Source organism: Fusarium solani (assembly GCF_023522795.1).
Source record: "Fusarium solani strain SB1 chromosome Unknown bctg00000000, whole genome shotgun sequence".
In the NCBI taxonomy this organism is placed as follows: domain Eukaryota; kingdom Fungi; phylum Ascomycota; class Sordariomycetes; order Hypocreales; family Nectriaceae; genus Fusarium; species Fusarium solani.
The window spans coordinates 4,132,878-4,147,534 of NW_027072157.1; the positions used below are offsets into that span (position 1 = coordinate 4,132,878).

The following is a 14,657-nucleotide window of genomic DNA, read 5'->3' on the forward strand; positions in this document are numbered from 1 at the left end:
CCATGGACGACCTGCGATTCCGCTCCCAACAGTCCCCTAGGAGCAACGACTCGCCAATGAACTCGCTTGTCTCACCTCCTCGTAATACCTCGAGAATGCCCGGTCCTCAAGTCCCATCCCACGTTGGCGCTCACGATCATCGAAACAACCTTTCTCGTCGCTTCACTACCGACTCGGGTCGAGTCCCTACACTCTCTTCCTTGAACGCCATGGCTTCTCCCCAGCGAGGCCCCGATCCGGGCCAGGATTACAACGTGAGTGATGCTTGCTTGACTCTGCTGCCCGTAAGGCGCTCTGAGATCCTCTCCGGAGCCCGAATCGCGCGGCTGCGTCGTTGCCCTCTCGGCTGGAAGAAGCGCAAATGCTGACATGTCTTGTGGTAGACTATGCACAAGGTGCAATTGGTATGTTTTCATACGCCGTATCCCGACCCAGTTTGCCTGCCAAATCCAGTCGATTCCTGAACCTCGAGTCCTTGCTTCCAACCACACGAGACCGTCGACATCAATCAGCTCAGAGACCGGGATCATTTGACTAATATCAGAATCAGATAGAGAAAAAAAAGATGGAATATGAGCGAATTCGGGAACAGAGACGGCGCTTCGAGTTAGAAATGCAAAAGCTGGACCAGCAGCAACGGCGCGAAGCCATCGAACTTGCTCAGATGGAAGAAGAGATGGGTCGATTGGGCGGTCATCAGTCTGAGCCCACCACACCACCCGAATATCGCGATAACTCTGGGTTTCCCTCCATTTTCTCCCGACCGAGCCGATACTCGATGTCCAGCTTGACCTCCCCTCCAGGTCTCTTTAACCGCCCTGGCCGCTCCGGCTCGCAACTTGCCTCTCCTCAGTCTGGTATCATGCAGGGTCGTTTCGGATTCGAGGACACCACGACGCAAATGCCTTCTCGCTCTGTGCCGACTACGCGGCGGAACAGCGACGATGAGAAGGAAGAGGCCGTTCGCCAAGACCCCAGTAGCCACCGGTCAACCAATGCGTAAGTGATATGTTTTCGTGCATGGTGATTTAGTATCTCGGATTTTGCGTCTGCCTCAAGCGAGGAGTTGCTCTCAAAGTTGCCATGGGCTAGAATGCCTGTGAGAGAGACTTGTTTCGTGCTTCAAAGCGCGCGTGTTTCATGAGAGATGATTCGGGTGGAGAGTGGGCTTCCTTTGGCCTTGGGATTTTCGCTATTCGTAGCGTTGATAACTTGGTCTTGGGTTAAAAGCGCGAGACTATATGCATCGTTTCCCAGCGGAGGCCCTTGCGACTCCAAGCGCTGAGTCGTCCGTGAATCACTCTCAACCACGATATTCGAGGATATAAGAACTCGATCAGTGCGAGTCTGCTCCTAACTTTCTCCTCTCGACTTCCCCTTCAACCTTAACCTTCAACCAAACGTCATCTCGCATAGGTGCCAGCACCTCCCCTCAACACTTCTCTACCTCCTTTCTTCACACATCTCGTTGAGATATAACCTCACCTTCTTGGGAAAGATTCGGCTGCTATTTTGCGGCATTCTCCAACGTTTCCATCCCATCTTTTGCTGAAAGCTTGCGCGGATTCCTCAATTTGGCCCAGCAAACTGACCATGTCTTCGCCGGATAGGATCAACCGCTATTCGATGCCGGTGACTCGCTCGCGTACCGGGTTGTACGACGTTGGTCTCGATCAGACCAACACGACTCGGTTCCTTTTTGGCGACGACGAGCCAAAGGCGCTTGGACACGGTGCGGCTCCTGACGAGAACTTCCCGACTCTTGTTCGTCGCGACGATCAGATTGTAAGACTGCTCATTTTCTTTTTCTCACGCCTCTGCCTATTCTTGGAGCACAGATTGGATGTGGTGGCTGTCTGGTGAGAGTCTTGATCTGGGGGCGTTTGCAACTCCATGCTCCAGCTCCGAGACTCACATACGGGCTCCACATTTTTCTGCCAGTGCTGCTTCACCTGTGCCTCTGCTTCTCTTGCTATTGTCTTCAATTCACCCTCATGCATTTTCCCTTTCTCACCCGCATATGCACAAAGCCCTACGCCCCTCTCCTATTGTCCCTCTTCTTCCCTTATTCATTCCCGATATTTTGAGCGCCCTGATTGTTCATCAGGCGCAGCTTTTTGCGGAAGTATCAAAGCGAGCATCCATCACAATACCCCCGAGTGCTACCTCTCTGCCACCGTTTGCCTTCTCTTCTGACACACTCCGTTTCGCCCAGCTATCTGCATCCTCGGCCGCCTTAGATCTTGCCCTGTCCCCGTCTCCAAACCCCGAGACATCCTTATCCTCCAGAGGCTGGAGCCGTGTTGTTAACCGTCACCGACCTCAGCAGAGCTTGTCCTCTATCAACGGAGGTTCAGGTCAAGTCAACGACCTCGCAGGCCTTAAGAGTCGACCTGCCGCGTTCCGCCACTCCCTCGACCTCAAGTACATCTCGGAGAACGCAGTCGAGACTGGTCCAATCATGTCTTCACCTGCGAATCAGAACATGGCCAGCCCGCCTAAGCTCCAGAGCTCGTTCTCTGCCAACGATGTCCCCACTGTTAAGAGCACTGCGACATCGTCCATGATCAACGCCAACGCCAACGTCAATGCCAACAATCATGCTCAGCAGCACTTCCACAACCACAATGCCAGCCTCGGCCGCATCCCTGCTGGCGCCCTCCCCCGTGGCCACAACCGTGAGCTGTCGGCTGAAAGTGTCGCCGTGAGTCGCGAGCAGGCCACCACCTATCCCTCGATTCAGTCGGCTCTCCAGGCCAGTGCTGCTCCTTTTGGTCCTAGCACTACCACCGCCGCTCCTCCCACCTCGATGGTCTCCTCCCCTGCTGGTACCCCTGCCGTGAACAACAACTTCAACAACGGCAACGGATTCTACCCTGTCAATGGCTATGGGGCTCAGCAGGGTGTCGCCCATCCTCCCGGCGCCTACAACGTCAACATGATCGCCAATGGTATGCAGCACATGAACATGAATGGCGTCAATGGCGGCAACATATATCCTCCTCAGAACTTCAACGGCTACAGCTCGCTTCCCTACAACCAGGGCAACCAGCCTCGTGACAGCCAGGCCCGTGTGATTCAGCACCGCCGCCAGCTTGACAACGAAGGTGAGTTTTTCTAGGACAGTACATCAAGACACAAGCTAATCTCTCACTACAGCCATGTCCCGCTACCAGAACATGCCTCTGGACTCCTTTACTGGCCAGATATATGACTTGTGCAAGGACCAGCATGGTTGCCGCTACCTTCAGAAGAAACTTGAAGAGCGCAACGCTGAGCAGGTTCATATGATTTGGCTCGAAACCAACCAGCACGTCATCGAGCTCATGACGGACCCATTTGGTAATTATTTGTGCCAAAAGCTCCTTGAGTTTTGCAATGACGACGAGAGGACCGTCTTGATCCAGAATGCTTCGCAGGACATGGTGCGCATTGCCCTCAACCAGCACGGCACGCGGGCGCTTCAAAAGATGATTGAGTACGTGAGCACTCCTCAGCAGGTTCACCTCATCATCGAGGCGCTCCGTTTCCGAGTTGTCGAACTCATCCAGGATCTCAACGGCAACCACGTCATCCAGAAGTGTCTGAACAAACTCACCGCCCCTGATGCTCAGTTCATCTTTGACGCGGTCGGCCATAACTGTATCGAGGTGGGCACTCACCGACATGGCTGCTGCGTCCTGCAGCGCTGCATCGACCACGCATCCGGCGATCAGAAGCTGTGGCTTATCCAACGCATCACTGAGCACGCCCGAGTTCTTGTCCAGGACCCCTTTGGCAACTATGTCGTCCAGTACATCATCGACCTGAACGAGCCTACTTTCACCGAGCCCATCGTGGGTATGTTCCAGGGATGCATCAGCCAGCTGTCCCGCCACAAGTTCAGCTCCAACGTGATTGAGAAGTGCCTTCGATGCGCTCAGGCTCCTTCCAAGGATATGATTGTTGAGGAGCTCCTGGGCCACCAGGAGATGGAACGCTTGCTCCGCGACTCGTTTGCCAACTATGTCATCCAGACCGCCCTGGAGTACGCCACCCCTCACCAGAAGTACCTCCTTGTTGAGTCGATCCGTCCTATTCTGCCTCAGATCAGGACCACTCCCTACGGTCGTCGCATTCAAGCTAAGATCTCTGCCTTCGACAACCGCGGCAGCGCTGCTTCTAGCGGGCAGGTCACTCCGGCCGACAACACCCAGGGCCAGATCCCTCTCCGTCCTTCACACACCCGCGGCATTCCCTCCACTGGCCCTATGATGCCGCCCAACACTGTCCCCAACGGCCCTATGCCCGGCATGGGGAACCATGGTATGCGCCAGAACATGCCCGGCTACCCACCTAACCCCGCTATGAACGGCCAGGTGCCGGCTGCTGGAGCCCATATCCAGCAGCCTCACTACGGACAGAGAGCTCCTGGCAACTTTGCCCAGCCGGCCCCGGCAGCCAACGGGACTGTTAACAGCGCCGTCAATGCCGGTGCTAACATCAACGGCAGCGGCAACACCGGCGTTCCTGTCAATGCTACTAACAACACGAGCAGCGGCGCCAGCCCTGCTAACGGCAAGGTAGCTGGCGGTAACAACGCCAACGAGGCCGAGGAGCCTCAGTGGCTCTAAACCCGACTTGTACTCCCCCACAAGTCTGCCACTCACGGCAGGGTACGGCCCGATTGTACAATGATGCTCATTATGGTTTTCGTCGGATGTCGAGTGGGCGGCGTGTTGTGCAGATGGATGCATACATGCATGCATCCAATGCATACGCAGCTACCCATGGCACCGTCATGATTTGACGATTTTCTTTTGATCTCTGTTTCACTACGCCTCAAAACCACAGCCAAAAGGGCGCAGGCCCATTGCGATCTCTTCGAAGCGGTTGACACGGCAGCGGCAGAGTTGCTCGTGTGTACATTACCAGAAGGGCGCTACAAACTACAGCCAGATGTCTTGCAGCAACGGCACCTTGTCTTCTGCTAGAGGAGGGAATAGCAGCTTGCACGGGAGCGTCAGCAGCATCACAACAGGCGTGTACATGTATTTGGATCGTAAGATCCTAACCAACCAAACCTCGGCATAGACGACTCGGTTCTTTTCAGCTTTTTGTTTTCACTACCTTAGGTCTTTGCAATTTCGACTCCGGGGCGACACATGTTTTTGAACGAGGAATTTCGATACGCATCATCACTTGCGATATGGGACTTGAAATCAGCATCACTCACGATTTACGTCAAGCTTTCGGCATGATCGTTTACGATATACGCGTACGGTTTTGACAAGACACTGAGTGTTCTTCTCTTTCCTTTCGACACAGGACTGCTTCTACAGCCTCGATGGACCTAGATGGTCATATTCTGATTAGGCGAGAACTTTTTGATGCCGAGATTATCCTGGCTGCTTTCCGGTTCAGCCCCTTTCCAGCTCACCCGGACCATCCATACAACTGGTGTACCGGGCCATGGGAAAGGTCAAGCAGTATCTGCGGTATTCTCGTTTTTTACTTTTTTCGTTTGGGTTGTATGACTTCAGGGACAATTTACGGTTGCTTTTCATTCGGGGTTGAGGATATGCCAGCTTGCTGGCCAGACAGAGGACGAAGAAGTTGCCCCCGCCTGTATTTAGACAAGGTCTTTGAATCCAGGGTTCGCTTTTACTTTTTTTTTTTTTTTATCATGATGCTAGTGATACCTCCCGAGTAATATATGTACACTACTCATGCGCGGCATGAGACACGGAAGCCAAGGGATGAAGGACCAGGAGAAGGGTAGGTTAGGTCAATGGGGCCACCCGGGGAAACCATAGAGAGGGAATTCCCTACACCTGCCCTAGCAGTTCTTGGATCGACTTTGAATTAAAGGGCCGGGCAGCAACAGTTGCCATGGATGGAGTGGTTATTTATTAATTGTTGATTGAATCTTTCTCGCTTGCAGAATTTGCTCTCCATTAGTTATTGGTTGTTCATCTTGGTGACATCTCTAAGAGAGGCCATCGGCTAGAATCACAAATCTAACAGTCATCAACAACAAATAATGGCATGAGAACTGGATCAAAACACCGTAACACGCCTCCTTGGGGAGAGTTGGCATAGCACCTTGATCACAGATAGAGTGGAATGCAATTAGCTAACTTGCCCAGCATCCTTGCTTGAACAGATGTTCTAGACCGCCACTACATCGTCACAGAATAGACAAGCCATTGGATGTGGAAAGCCTTGAAAGACTTTTACGTGGAGTCCATGGCCCACTTGTCGGCATAGGTATGGAGGTAGTCACCGAAACATCAATTTTGTGGAAAAGTCAAGCCAACCCACCGCCTGGGAGGCCAGAGGAAGTTGTGGAAGAAAGACTTCAAGGCGACTCAAGTTGGCCGATTCCGTTCTTCTATCCATGTAGCTTCTCACAGAGCATCACGAAACATAAACATGCACATTGTATCAAGCAGACGAGGAAATCCAGCCGGAAACCCATATTTTTCATCGTATCGGAATTACTTTGATTCCATTTTTTGCTACCAAACAAGGTTCCCGACTCCCCAGAGTCCAAGCGTGCAATGCCAAAACCAGACCCAGCACTTGGAAGAAAACGTGTAGTGTGCGCCCTCCGAATCGCATGTACCACCACCCAGCAGTAAAAGGCCGGGCGTTTATCGGTATCGCCACAGGGACAGGGTGTTGTGGCGCTTCCAGGTCTTTCTGCGGCCGGCCTGGGTCTTGTTGTAGCGGTGGCCCTTGTTGAGACCGCGGGACTTCTTGCCGGTAGCAGTGAGGCCGCGGGACTCGCGGTGCTTGTGGACGGGGTTGACGATCCAGTTGATGCGGGGGTCGATGCGGATGGCCTTGTGCTGGGGGTCGACGAGGATGACCTCGTAGTACTTGTAGGTGGAGTCCTGGTTGATCCAGTAAGAGTTGAGGACTCGGAGGTTGGCGCAGCGGCGGCCGACACGCTCCTCAGCGGTGGCCTTGAGGGATCGCTGGTACTTCAGCTGGTTGATACCCTGGTTGGTGGGCTTGCCTGTTGATGTGTCAGAAGAGTCTCATCCCGTCAAAAAGAAGGTGACTGACCATAGGTGGCACCCTTGGGGGCAGGGCGCTTGCGGCCACCACGGCGGACACGGACGCGGTAGATAACATAGCCCTGCTTGGCCTTGTATCCGAGACGGCGAGCCTTGTCCAGACGGGTAGGGCGAGAGGCGCGGTGGATGACGTTCAATTGACGGAGCTATATTGATGCACTCTCAGCAAACGTTCAACGAGTGTATAGCAGAGACGGGGTGAATAAACACCCCGCTCCCGTCCCAGGCCTCCTTCTGCGTAGATGTATGCGTCTCGAATCTTGATGTGCGTGTCCCATTGTCGGTGAAGAATTTCTTCTCCTCCGTTGTTGAGAAAACGCACAAAAATTTCGACACCATCGGATACGCGAGGAGGACGAGGGAAAACGAGAGCGGGCGCCGCCGTCCACAGAGAGTTGGTGATTTGGTTTAACGTACTTCCCAGCAGCGAACTCGGAGGAGGAAGGCGATGACATCCGACTGCTTCTTCTTCTGAAGCTCTTCGACGTACTTGAGGGCACCCATCTTGGCTGTTGTCGGCGACGCAGAGAGCACACGTTAGCAATGGAACAGATTGAAGGCAGAAGCTTCCAGCGATAGAGGGAAGAACGAATGCCTTGATGCTGGGGAGAGGGGATCACAAACCGGCTTGTGTCGAACGATTCCTGCCGTGTGGTTAGTAGAGGCGAGTGTGTCGAAATTTCGAATGTCACAAAGTTCGAGAGAAGGATAAAAATTGAGGGCACAGTTTGTGGGTTAAGCGACACGCTAGCCCTGACATAGACTAGCGCAATAGGACTTGCCCCTCAGCCCCAGCACAGTGTGTAGCTGAGTCAGCGAGGTGAAGATTGACCCTCACCGAGAAATGCCTTTACTCACCGACCTTATTGTCTAACACCGGATAATTTCAACGCCGCTCATGAATTGGTACCCGTCCAGATTTGACTAAACTCCTCTCAATGAACCGGGATATACACCAGGCCGATCATGTAAATCTATTGTGTGGTGGGGAGCAATTTCAGGACGCCTGTAAATGCCTTCAGCTGCTCTTGCGCCGTCTTTCCCCACGTCTCCTCCGGTGTTTTCGGGATAGCATCCTCAATGAGCTCCCATGCCAGCTTCTCAATGTCGCTAGCGTTCTCTGCGGGTTTGGCTGGCAGTGCGTGTAGATCAGGCATGATGACATGATTGACGATTTTGGACGCCATGTTCAGCCCCTGCTGGCCCAAGTTGTTCAAGTCCTTTGCGTCCTGCTCCCAGTGCATCCAGGTTGGCGCCTTGATGCCGGTGTCTTTCTTGACCAACTTCTCATAGCCCTCAACCGTGTTCTGAAGCTCGTTGAGCGTGTTGAGCATGAGCTCTGGAAGGCTTTGAGGGCTCCCCTTCTGCGGCGCCGACGAAGGGTTCATCCAGGGCAGAACAGGCCCGAGTTCTGAAGACAGCTCCTCCTTGAGTATGTTCTTTTCGACTTGCGGCCTACTTCACGTTGGCCTTTTAGTCAAGCAAAGAATATGACACCACTCACGGACGCGTCTTCATTTTGTTATTGATGAACTTGATGAGGTCGTTCCCTCGGTTCTGGATTTGCTTCTTCGCATCGCTGACGAGAATCTTGCGTCTCTTGGAGGTGCCGACGCCGTCAAGCGAAAGTTTTCTTTGAACATGTTAGTAGCCGAAAACAGCTGCGAGGTGCAGATCAACCACTACAGACCCTTCAGCTGCTCCATTCGCCGCATTCTTGCCCCTTCCTTGTTTTGCGGTTCCTGTAGTTGGCTTTCTCGGGGCCCGAGCCGCTTTCTTCGGAGCGACATCCTCCGTGTGATTGCTCTCTGTTTGCGATTTAGCCAAGGTGATGTGTAGGAATTCGCTGGACTCACCGGTGGCAGAGGGCTTTCTCTTTCTAGTCTTTGGCGGCATGATGAAGCGAGCAAGGGGGAATCCGGAGCAGCGAGGTTTGCAAGAGAAGAATTGGAAATGAATTGAGATTGGTAAAGGTCTTGTGTTGATGGTTTGAGTGCTTGTCAGGTGGTGGACTGGCAGGTCGGAGGGGTGGTGCGGAAGGTACGCAGAGGGAAGGTATGGCCTCGTTGCTCTTTCCCACTCTGTGAGATGCAAGAGACCAGACAGATTTGGCATCGCGCTCGAGTCAACTCCTATCATTTACCACCACTGCCTACGCCAACGCACAACCACAACCTACCTACCTTGTGCGATCATATGGGTGTCAATAACGACAACAGAGGCCTACGAGCCAGTTTCACTCAAGTCCAACCCCATCACCACTTCACTGTCACGGATCAAGAAGGCTCTGCACCAGGTAGATGGCATCATACAAGCAAGCACTGGGCTTCCACTTTAACCTCTATCACATAGCAGATCTCATTTTCATGCATCTGAACCAAGAACCCCTAAAGAGACCCCCCAAACTGGATAATAGGACGAAGAAGCAAGCAAGTAGGTAAAGGAAATCTTTGTCATACATGGTCCCCAACTATATCCCAAACACGTCCCTTTTTGATCGCATATTAGTTACAACCGTGAATGCGAAAGCCATGGATCTCTCTGTCTATAATCTCAACCTGTGAAGCAAAAACCATTGCGTGCCTGTCATCTGTCTTTCCCCTTCCCCTACTCCCTGTCGTGAAAACGGCCGTTGGATCCTAGATCCTGAGTAGTAAAGTATCGGCAGAAACGAAGTAAATCGACAGCATCACAACCCTCGCCTGGCAGCTTGCCAATTGAGAGCATGTGAGTGCCTGCAAACGCCTCCCAAAAAAGAGTAAAATGACAAAAACGAAAGGGTTGACCGAGCGTGTAGAAAACGCACAAGAAAGCCACACCAGTAGACCACTTGGGGCTAAGTCTTGAATCTCGAAAGGCATCTCTAGCCCCCCACGTCTTATGTATCGGTGGATGGCCCTGAATCTGCCCGAGGCGCAAGGGATTGAATCGAAAGTAACATGACAAGTCATCGTCCAGCACCTTCAAGGTCCCACATCAATGAGTGTTGAGCGAGAGTCCCTGAAACGATCCCACCCAGTCATTCTGGGGAGCCAGGGGCGATGCTCCCTGCGAGTGTGGTGTAGGACTCGGCCCAGACTGCGGGTTGGGGAAGCGCTGTCGCATAGACTGAAAGTCTGCAGGATGCTGAACCTGACCTCCAGGGAAGCCCTCCATGGCCGGGACAGCTCCTGTTCCGTAAGGAACGTTGGTTCTGGGGTTGGGGTTGCCAAACGGACTGAACTGCCCGTATGGGTAGTTGGAAGGGGGATAGCCAGGAGTCTGAGCAAGGCGGCTTTCGTTGCCATAGGGCTGGCTGAATGTTGGTCGGAACCCACGGCTGTCTCTAGCCCCAGCCGTGAAGGCCGTGGCTTGGTGCGACTCCTGGTTCTGCTGATTCTGCCGTCGATCACTGCCACCGGTGGCACGGTTAACTCCCACAGCACCAGGGCCAATGCCGCTTGGAGCCTGGATACCGAGAGTTGGGCTGGCGAAAGAGGCTGGGTTAATAGCAGACATCCAGATTCGCGTTTTGTAGATCTTGAACAGGTCCGTAACGAGAGAGTTGAAGTTGATGTACGAGTCAGCAAAGTAGTAGAAGGTCAACTTCTTCCAATCCCTATGATAACCATGTCAGTACATCGGCATCGGCAAGTCCATCACCCATACTCACATTTGGAATTCAGCATCCAAGATCTCCATGTTGAGTCCATGCTCCTTGACCTTCTGCATGCACACCCGCTTGGCCTTTGCTTCTTGCCCCTCCTTGTCCCGCAAGGCGTGCACCTCATGGCTTTGGGCAAGGCGCTTGATGAGCTTGGGCCGGAGCTCGCCAGCATTTGGCTCTTGAGCATGATGCTGGCTTGGAGGTCCCATGCCCCCAACGGCGCTCCCCTGGAGTCCGGTGGAAGAGGCAAGAAGACCAGCTCCAGCTCCCTCTTGCGCAGCAGCGGCACCCTGGGAGTACATCATAAGCCACTTGTACTGCTCCTCGGCGTAGTGTTCTTTGAGCTCCTTGGCTGTCTGCCAGTCGACGTTGTCCTTGGCCACGGTCCCAAGGTCAGTGCCACGATCAGCTTCAACTATGACTAGATCTCCAGGCTTGACAGTGAGTCCAGTGCCCTCTTGGATGTAGAAGACGTCGGCCCTGGCGCATTTGAACAAGACGATGTGGAGCAGCTGGTTGTGCCGGGGCTGAGCGATGCTATACACATTGCGATGAGGAGATGGCGCGCGGTTCGCGTAGGGGTTAGGGAGGCCATAGGACGAGTACTGGCTGGGGAACCCGGTCTGGTACGCATTTCCCACGTTCGCAGCTCCGCCGAAGTACTGACCAGCTATTGTGGATGTTAGGGTGCGGTCCAAGATAAGGCTGCGGGGTGTGCGCTCCCACTCACCGTGAGCAGCGGCTCCGAACGCAGAAGCGTCGGGGTAGCCGGGAGGAAAGTCTTGAGATTGCTGCATTTCGGTTGCGGAAGGCTCAAGAACTGAGGTAGAGTCTGGGATAGAGCTGATAGATCCCTGACGAGTTGGCATGTTGGCGAAAGAGTGTCGTCTGCTCTGCGAGACGTCTGTGGCAGGGAATCCGAGCGAGGTCGACCAGAGGGCCTTCTTGAGGTTGGTATTATCAACCTTTCGGCCATCAACGCCAAACGGAGCGCGAATAGATGCCGGTCCATATTCACTCATCCGGCGATTTAGAGCTCGTTTGGCCAACATGTCGCCTGCCTCGTTTGCTTCATCAAGCTCGTCAATGGCAAAATCGGATTCTTCTGGCACGGTCTCTCGCAATGAATAGCCGTTTCCCATATAGCCAGATCCGGTCACAGCCCGAGGCCGAATGCGTGCATTGTACTGCGTTTGTTGCTGGCGTAGAATTGCGTTTTCTCGCGCGAGCATCTCGATGGTTTTGGCGTCAGAGGTTTGTTGAGAGGGTTGGTGTTGGTGCCAAGATTCCTGCAGCGATTCATTTGGGCTCTCGTCGTCATCATCCTCTACTTCCTTCACTTTCCCGAGCATTGAACCATCGTTGGCCATTTCGCTCAACATACTAGGGCGAGAAGGTCGATGGCTAAGAACAGGATGGCGAGCACGCCCCAAGATAGCCGAGGAGCTCATAGCAGGTGGGGCGGCCGTTGACTCGGGATCAAGCTGTCCAACTGAATACGACTGAGACCGGTAGGTTTTAGGTGTGGGGTGAAGGGGGATCGCAAAAGGGATTTGAGGGTTGGGCCCAGAATCCCGCGATACCGGAGACGTCTGCGTGTCACCACCAAAGAAGGAGTTGCCTGCAGTTCCTGGAGGCATGGTTGATGTAGGGGATGGCAGAACTTCGCTGAGTCTCGAGGGAGGGTCCTTGCGCTCAGCGTTCCAGATTCCAGTTCCCCATGGAAAGGTGGATGACCCTGCTGGCCGGCCCATGACAGACGACGTTGAGTGCGAGCCCCAGGCGCCCGCACCAGCTTCGGCAGATGGAGTGCTGGGATGTGAAGCTGTGGGCGACATTGAGCTACTAGCAAATGATCCTTTGCGAGGACGGCCTAAGGTCTGAGAGGTTTCGTTCAGCCACGAAGGTCTTCGGACAGGTTTTGGCGGTTGAGAGCTGGACTGTGTAGCTGTGTGTGCGGACTCTTGGCGATGGTCGCCTTCGTCGTCTGAGCTAGCGAGAGCTTCTGAATCTGGCGTGGACGTTCGAGCATGCAACTTGTCGAGAAGTAGTGACTGGTTGTTGGCCGTGGCCGCAGCATGAGAGCCTTGGCCTAGTCTCGACGGCGGGCCTGTCTTGAGTGAACCAGAGCTCATTGTCTGTCAACCTGAGGATGAAACTGCCTGGATATCCTCCAAACTTCTGCAAGGCTGATGTTGTGGGCACGTAGTCCTGTATGGAGAGGTAGAAGTGGTGATGTGACCTGGTTGCTGGAGCCGTGGAGAAGTAAGAGGCTGAAATAATGAGTTCTTTTCAGAAGAGAATGGAAACGTAGCTATGACTGATTAGTCCGATCCCATGAGTATTTGGTCTGCTAGGCAGTTATTCTGGTGGTGGGGAAACAAAGGCCTCGTGACAGGCCGGGCAAAACAGTGCGCAGTAATGGATGGCATACAAGTAAGTCATAGTGAATATCGCACCCAGACCAACATCTGGGGGCAGGGAAATGGGGCAGTGGTGTGCTGATAAAGAAGCAAGATGGGGAGGTGTAAATCCAGCTCACTTACCAGAGACGCAGATCTCGAGGATGTCTATGGGCTATGTCGTCACACGTGCCAAATTCTAGTTCGTGAAAACAGATGAAACGCGAAGGAAAAAAATAATAACGATGCTGCAGCCGGGATTGAGGAGATGTGGCTTCGCGGAGTGGCGATTCTGGTGGAAATCTGCAAGTCGATGCAACGGGGAATCTGGCGCGAGCCCAGGTGGTCGATTAGTGTGGTCGGAGAGAGTAGAATATCTAAACACCAGCGCGTCTAACCCAAGGCGCAAGGAGACGATTCAAGTTGTCGAGAGAGGTAGGGTGACGGATGCAGTCGTGAGGCTGACACCCATTCGCAAGTAGGACTTGATCAACGTCGGAAAGGTGTAGAAGGGACGAGTGCGTCAAGTGCTGCGGCGACAAAGGGAACTAGTCGTGGCCCATTGTCAGAGAGAAGGCTCGCAAGCAGGCGCGCAAGACCGACACCACAGACACCGAGGGAATGACGCGGGGTTGGTCACTCGTAGGGGTGGCCCGTATGGCGAGAGACGAGAGAGAGACGACAGAGTCGACGGTGGCGAACAGGTGGCGGTCGCTGGGTTAGTCGCTTCCTGAGTCCTGGACCTGCGTCGACCACTACAGCATCAATAGCAATGCCAGGGATAGACTGGCAAAAAATGGCTGATCGCGGATAGCGGCAGGTGGAACGCACGAGAGATGAATGGGGAGAGGGTTCGCGGTGGTTGCTGGACGGTCGGAAGGCGGGGAGGAGGACAGCGTCGCGCTGCGCACACACAAAGACGACAGTAAATGAAAATGGCAGTAGACCGTGATGAGGAGAGACTTCGTTTCGCGTGTCGCGGGGCAGCGTTGCAGTGCGTCGCGTGTCGCTACTGCTTCCTGCTTGTTGACTGCTGCCGCTGCTCTTTGCGATGCGATGCGATAAGTGCTCAGGTTGTGTCGAGGTGCGGTTGCGACACGAGACCAGGTTCTAAGTGGTGCTGAAGAGGCACGTCGAAATGGCTGGCGGCGGGCGGTATGGGCCTCTAGCTAATACTGCCGTTCCTCTGCGGGTACTGGGGTGGCGGCGCTGGAGCTTCCAATGGGTGAATTTGGTTGGCGGCGCAGCAGGGGAGGGGTCCTAGTTGTAGGTCGGAGCGGCGTCGCGAAAGGATGGCTGGAGAGAGGGGAAAGGTTGAATATGGAGTCGTGACAACCTTTTGATGAACAGAAGAAGGTGGAGCACGGGAGCAGCAGAATCCAGTGGAGAGTGCCGAGGTGGAGAGGACCGCGAGGAAGAAGGAGATGCGGTCGGAACACCGTAGGTCGGGAGTTTGATCTTCTGATCAGGGACTGAGGGGTACGTAAAGTGGAAGACGCTCTGTTCCTAGTCCGGTTACCAGCCAAACCTGGAGAACGATGCGTT

At 54.0% G+C, this 14,657-nt stretch overlaps 4 protein-coding genes across 4 annotated transcripts; 1 reads left to right on the forward strand and 3 right to left on the reverse strand.

Annotated features, from left to right (window-relative positions):
- Positions 1–2: 2 nt before the first annotated feature.
- MRS44_001310 (uncharacterized protein) lies at positions 3–4,613 on the forward strand (the record flags this gene model as incomplete). Its single annotated transcript, XM_065623640.1, has 5 exons — positions 3–254; positions 551–999; positions 1,611–1,859; positions 1,903–3,107; positions 3,160–4,613. The coding sequence occupies 5 exons, from the start codon at positions 3–5 to the stop codon at positions 4,611–4,613; spliced, it is 3,609 nt and encodes a 1,202-aa protein (XP_065480078.1).
- A 2,022-nt stretch (positions 4,614–6,635) lies between these two features.
- Positions 6,636–7,568, reverse strand: MRS44_001311 (60S ribosomal protein eL15; the record flags this gene model as incomplete). The annotated part of the gene is made up of 3 exons (XM_046270448.1): positions 6,636–7,003; positions 7,054–7,210; positions 7,482–7,568. The coding sequence occupies 3 exons, from the start codon at positions 7,566–7,568 to the stop codon at positions 6,636–6,638; spliced, it is 612 nt and encodes a 203-aa protein (XP_046138427.1).
- Positions 7,569–8,038: 470 nt separating this feature from the next.
- MRS44_001312 (uncharacterized protein) lies at positions 8,039–8,960 on the reverse strand (the record flags this gene model as incomplete). Its single annotated transcript, XM_065623641.1, has 3 exons — positions 8,039–8,519; positions 8,569–8,697; positions 8,755–8,960. 3 exons carry the CDS (start codon positions 8,958–8,960, stop codon positions 8,039–8,041), a joined length of 816 nt encoding a protein of 271 aa, XP_065480079.1.
- Positions 8,961–10,040: 1,080 nt separating this feature from the next.
- On the reverse strand, positions 10,041–12,845 carry MRS44_001313 (uncharacterized protein; the record flags this gene model as incomplete). Its single annotated transcript, XM_065623642.1, has 2 exons — positions 10,041–10,662; positions 10,717–12,845. 2 exons carry the CDS (start codon positions 12,843–12,845, stop codon positions 10,041–10,043), a joined length of 2,751 nt encoding a protein of 916 aa, XP_065480080.1.
- Positions 12,846–14,657: the final 1,812 nt, after the last annotated feature.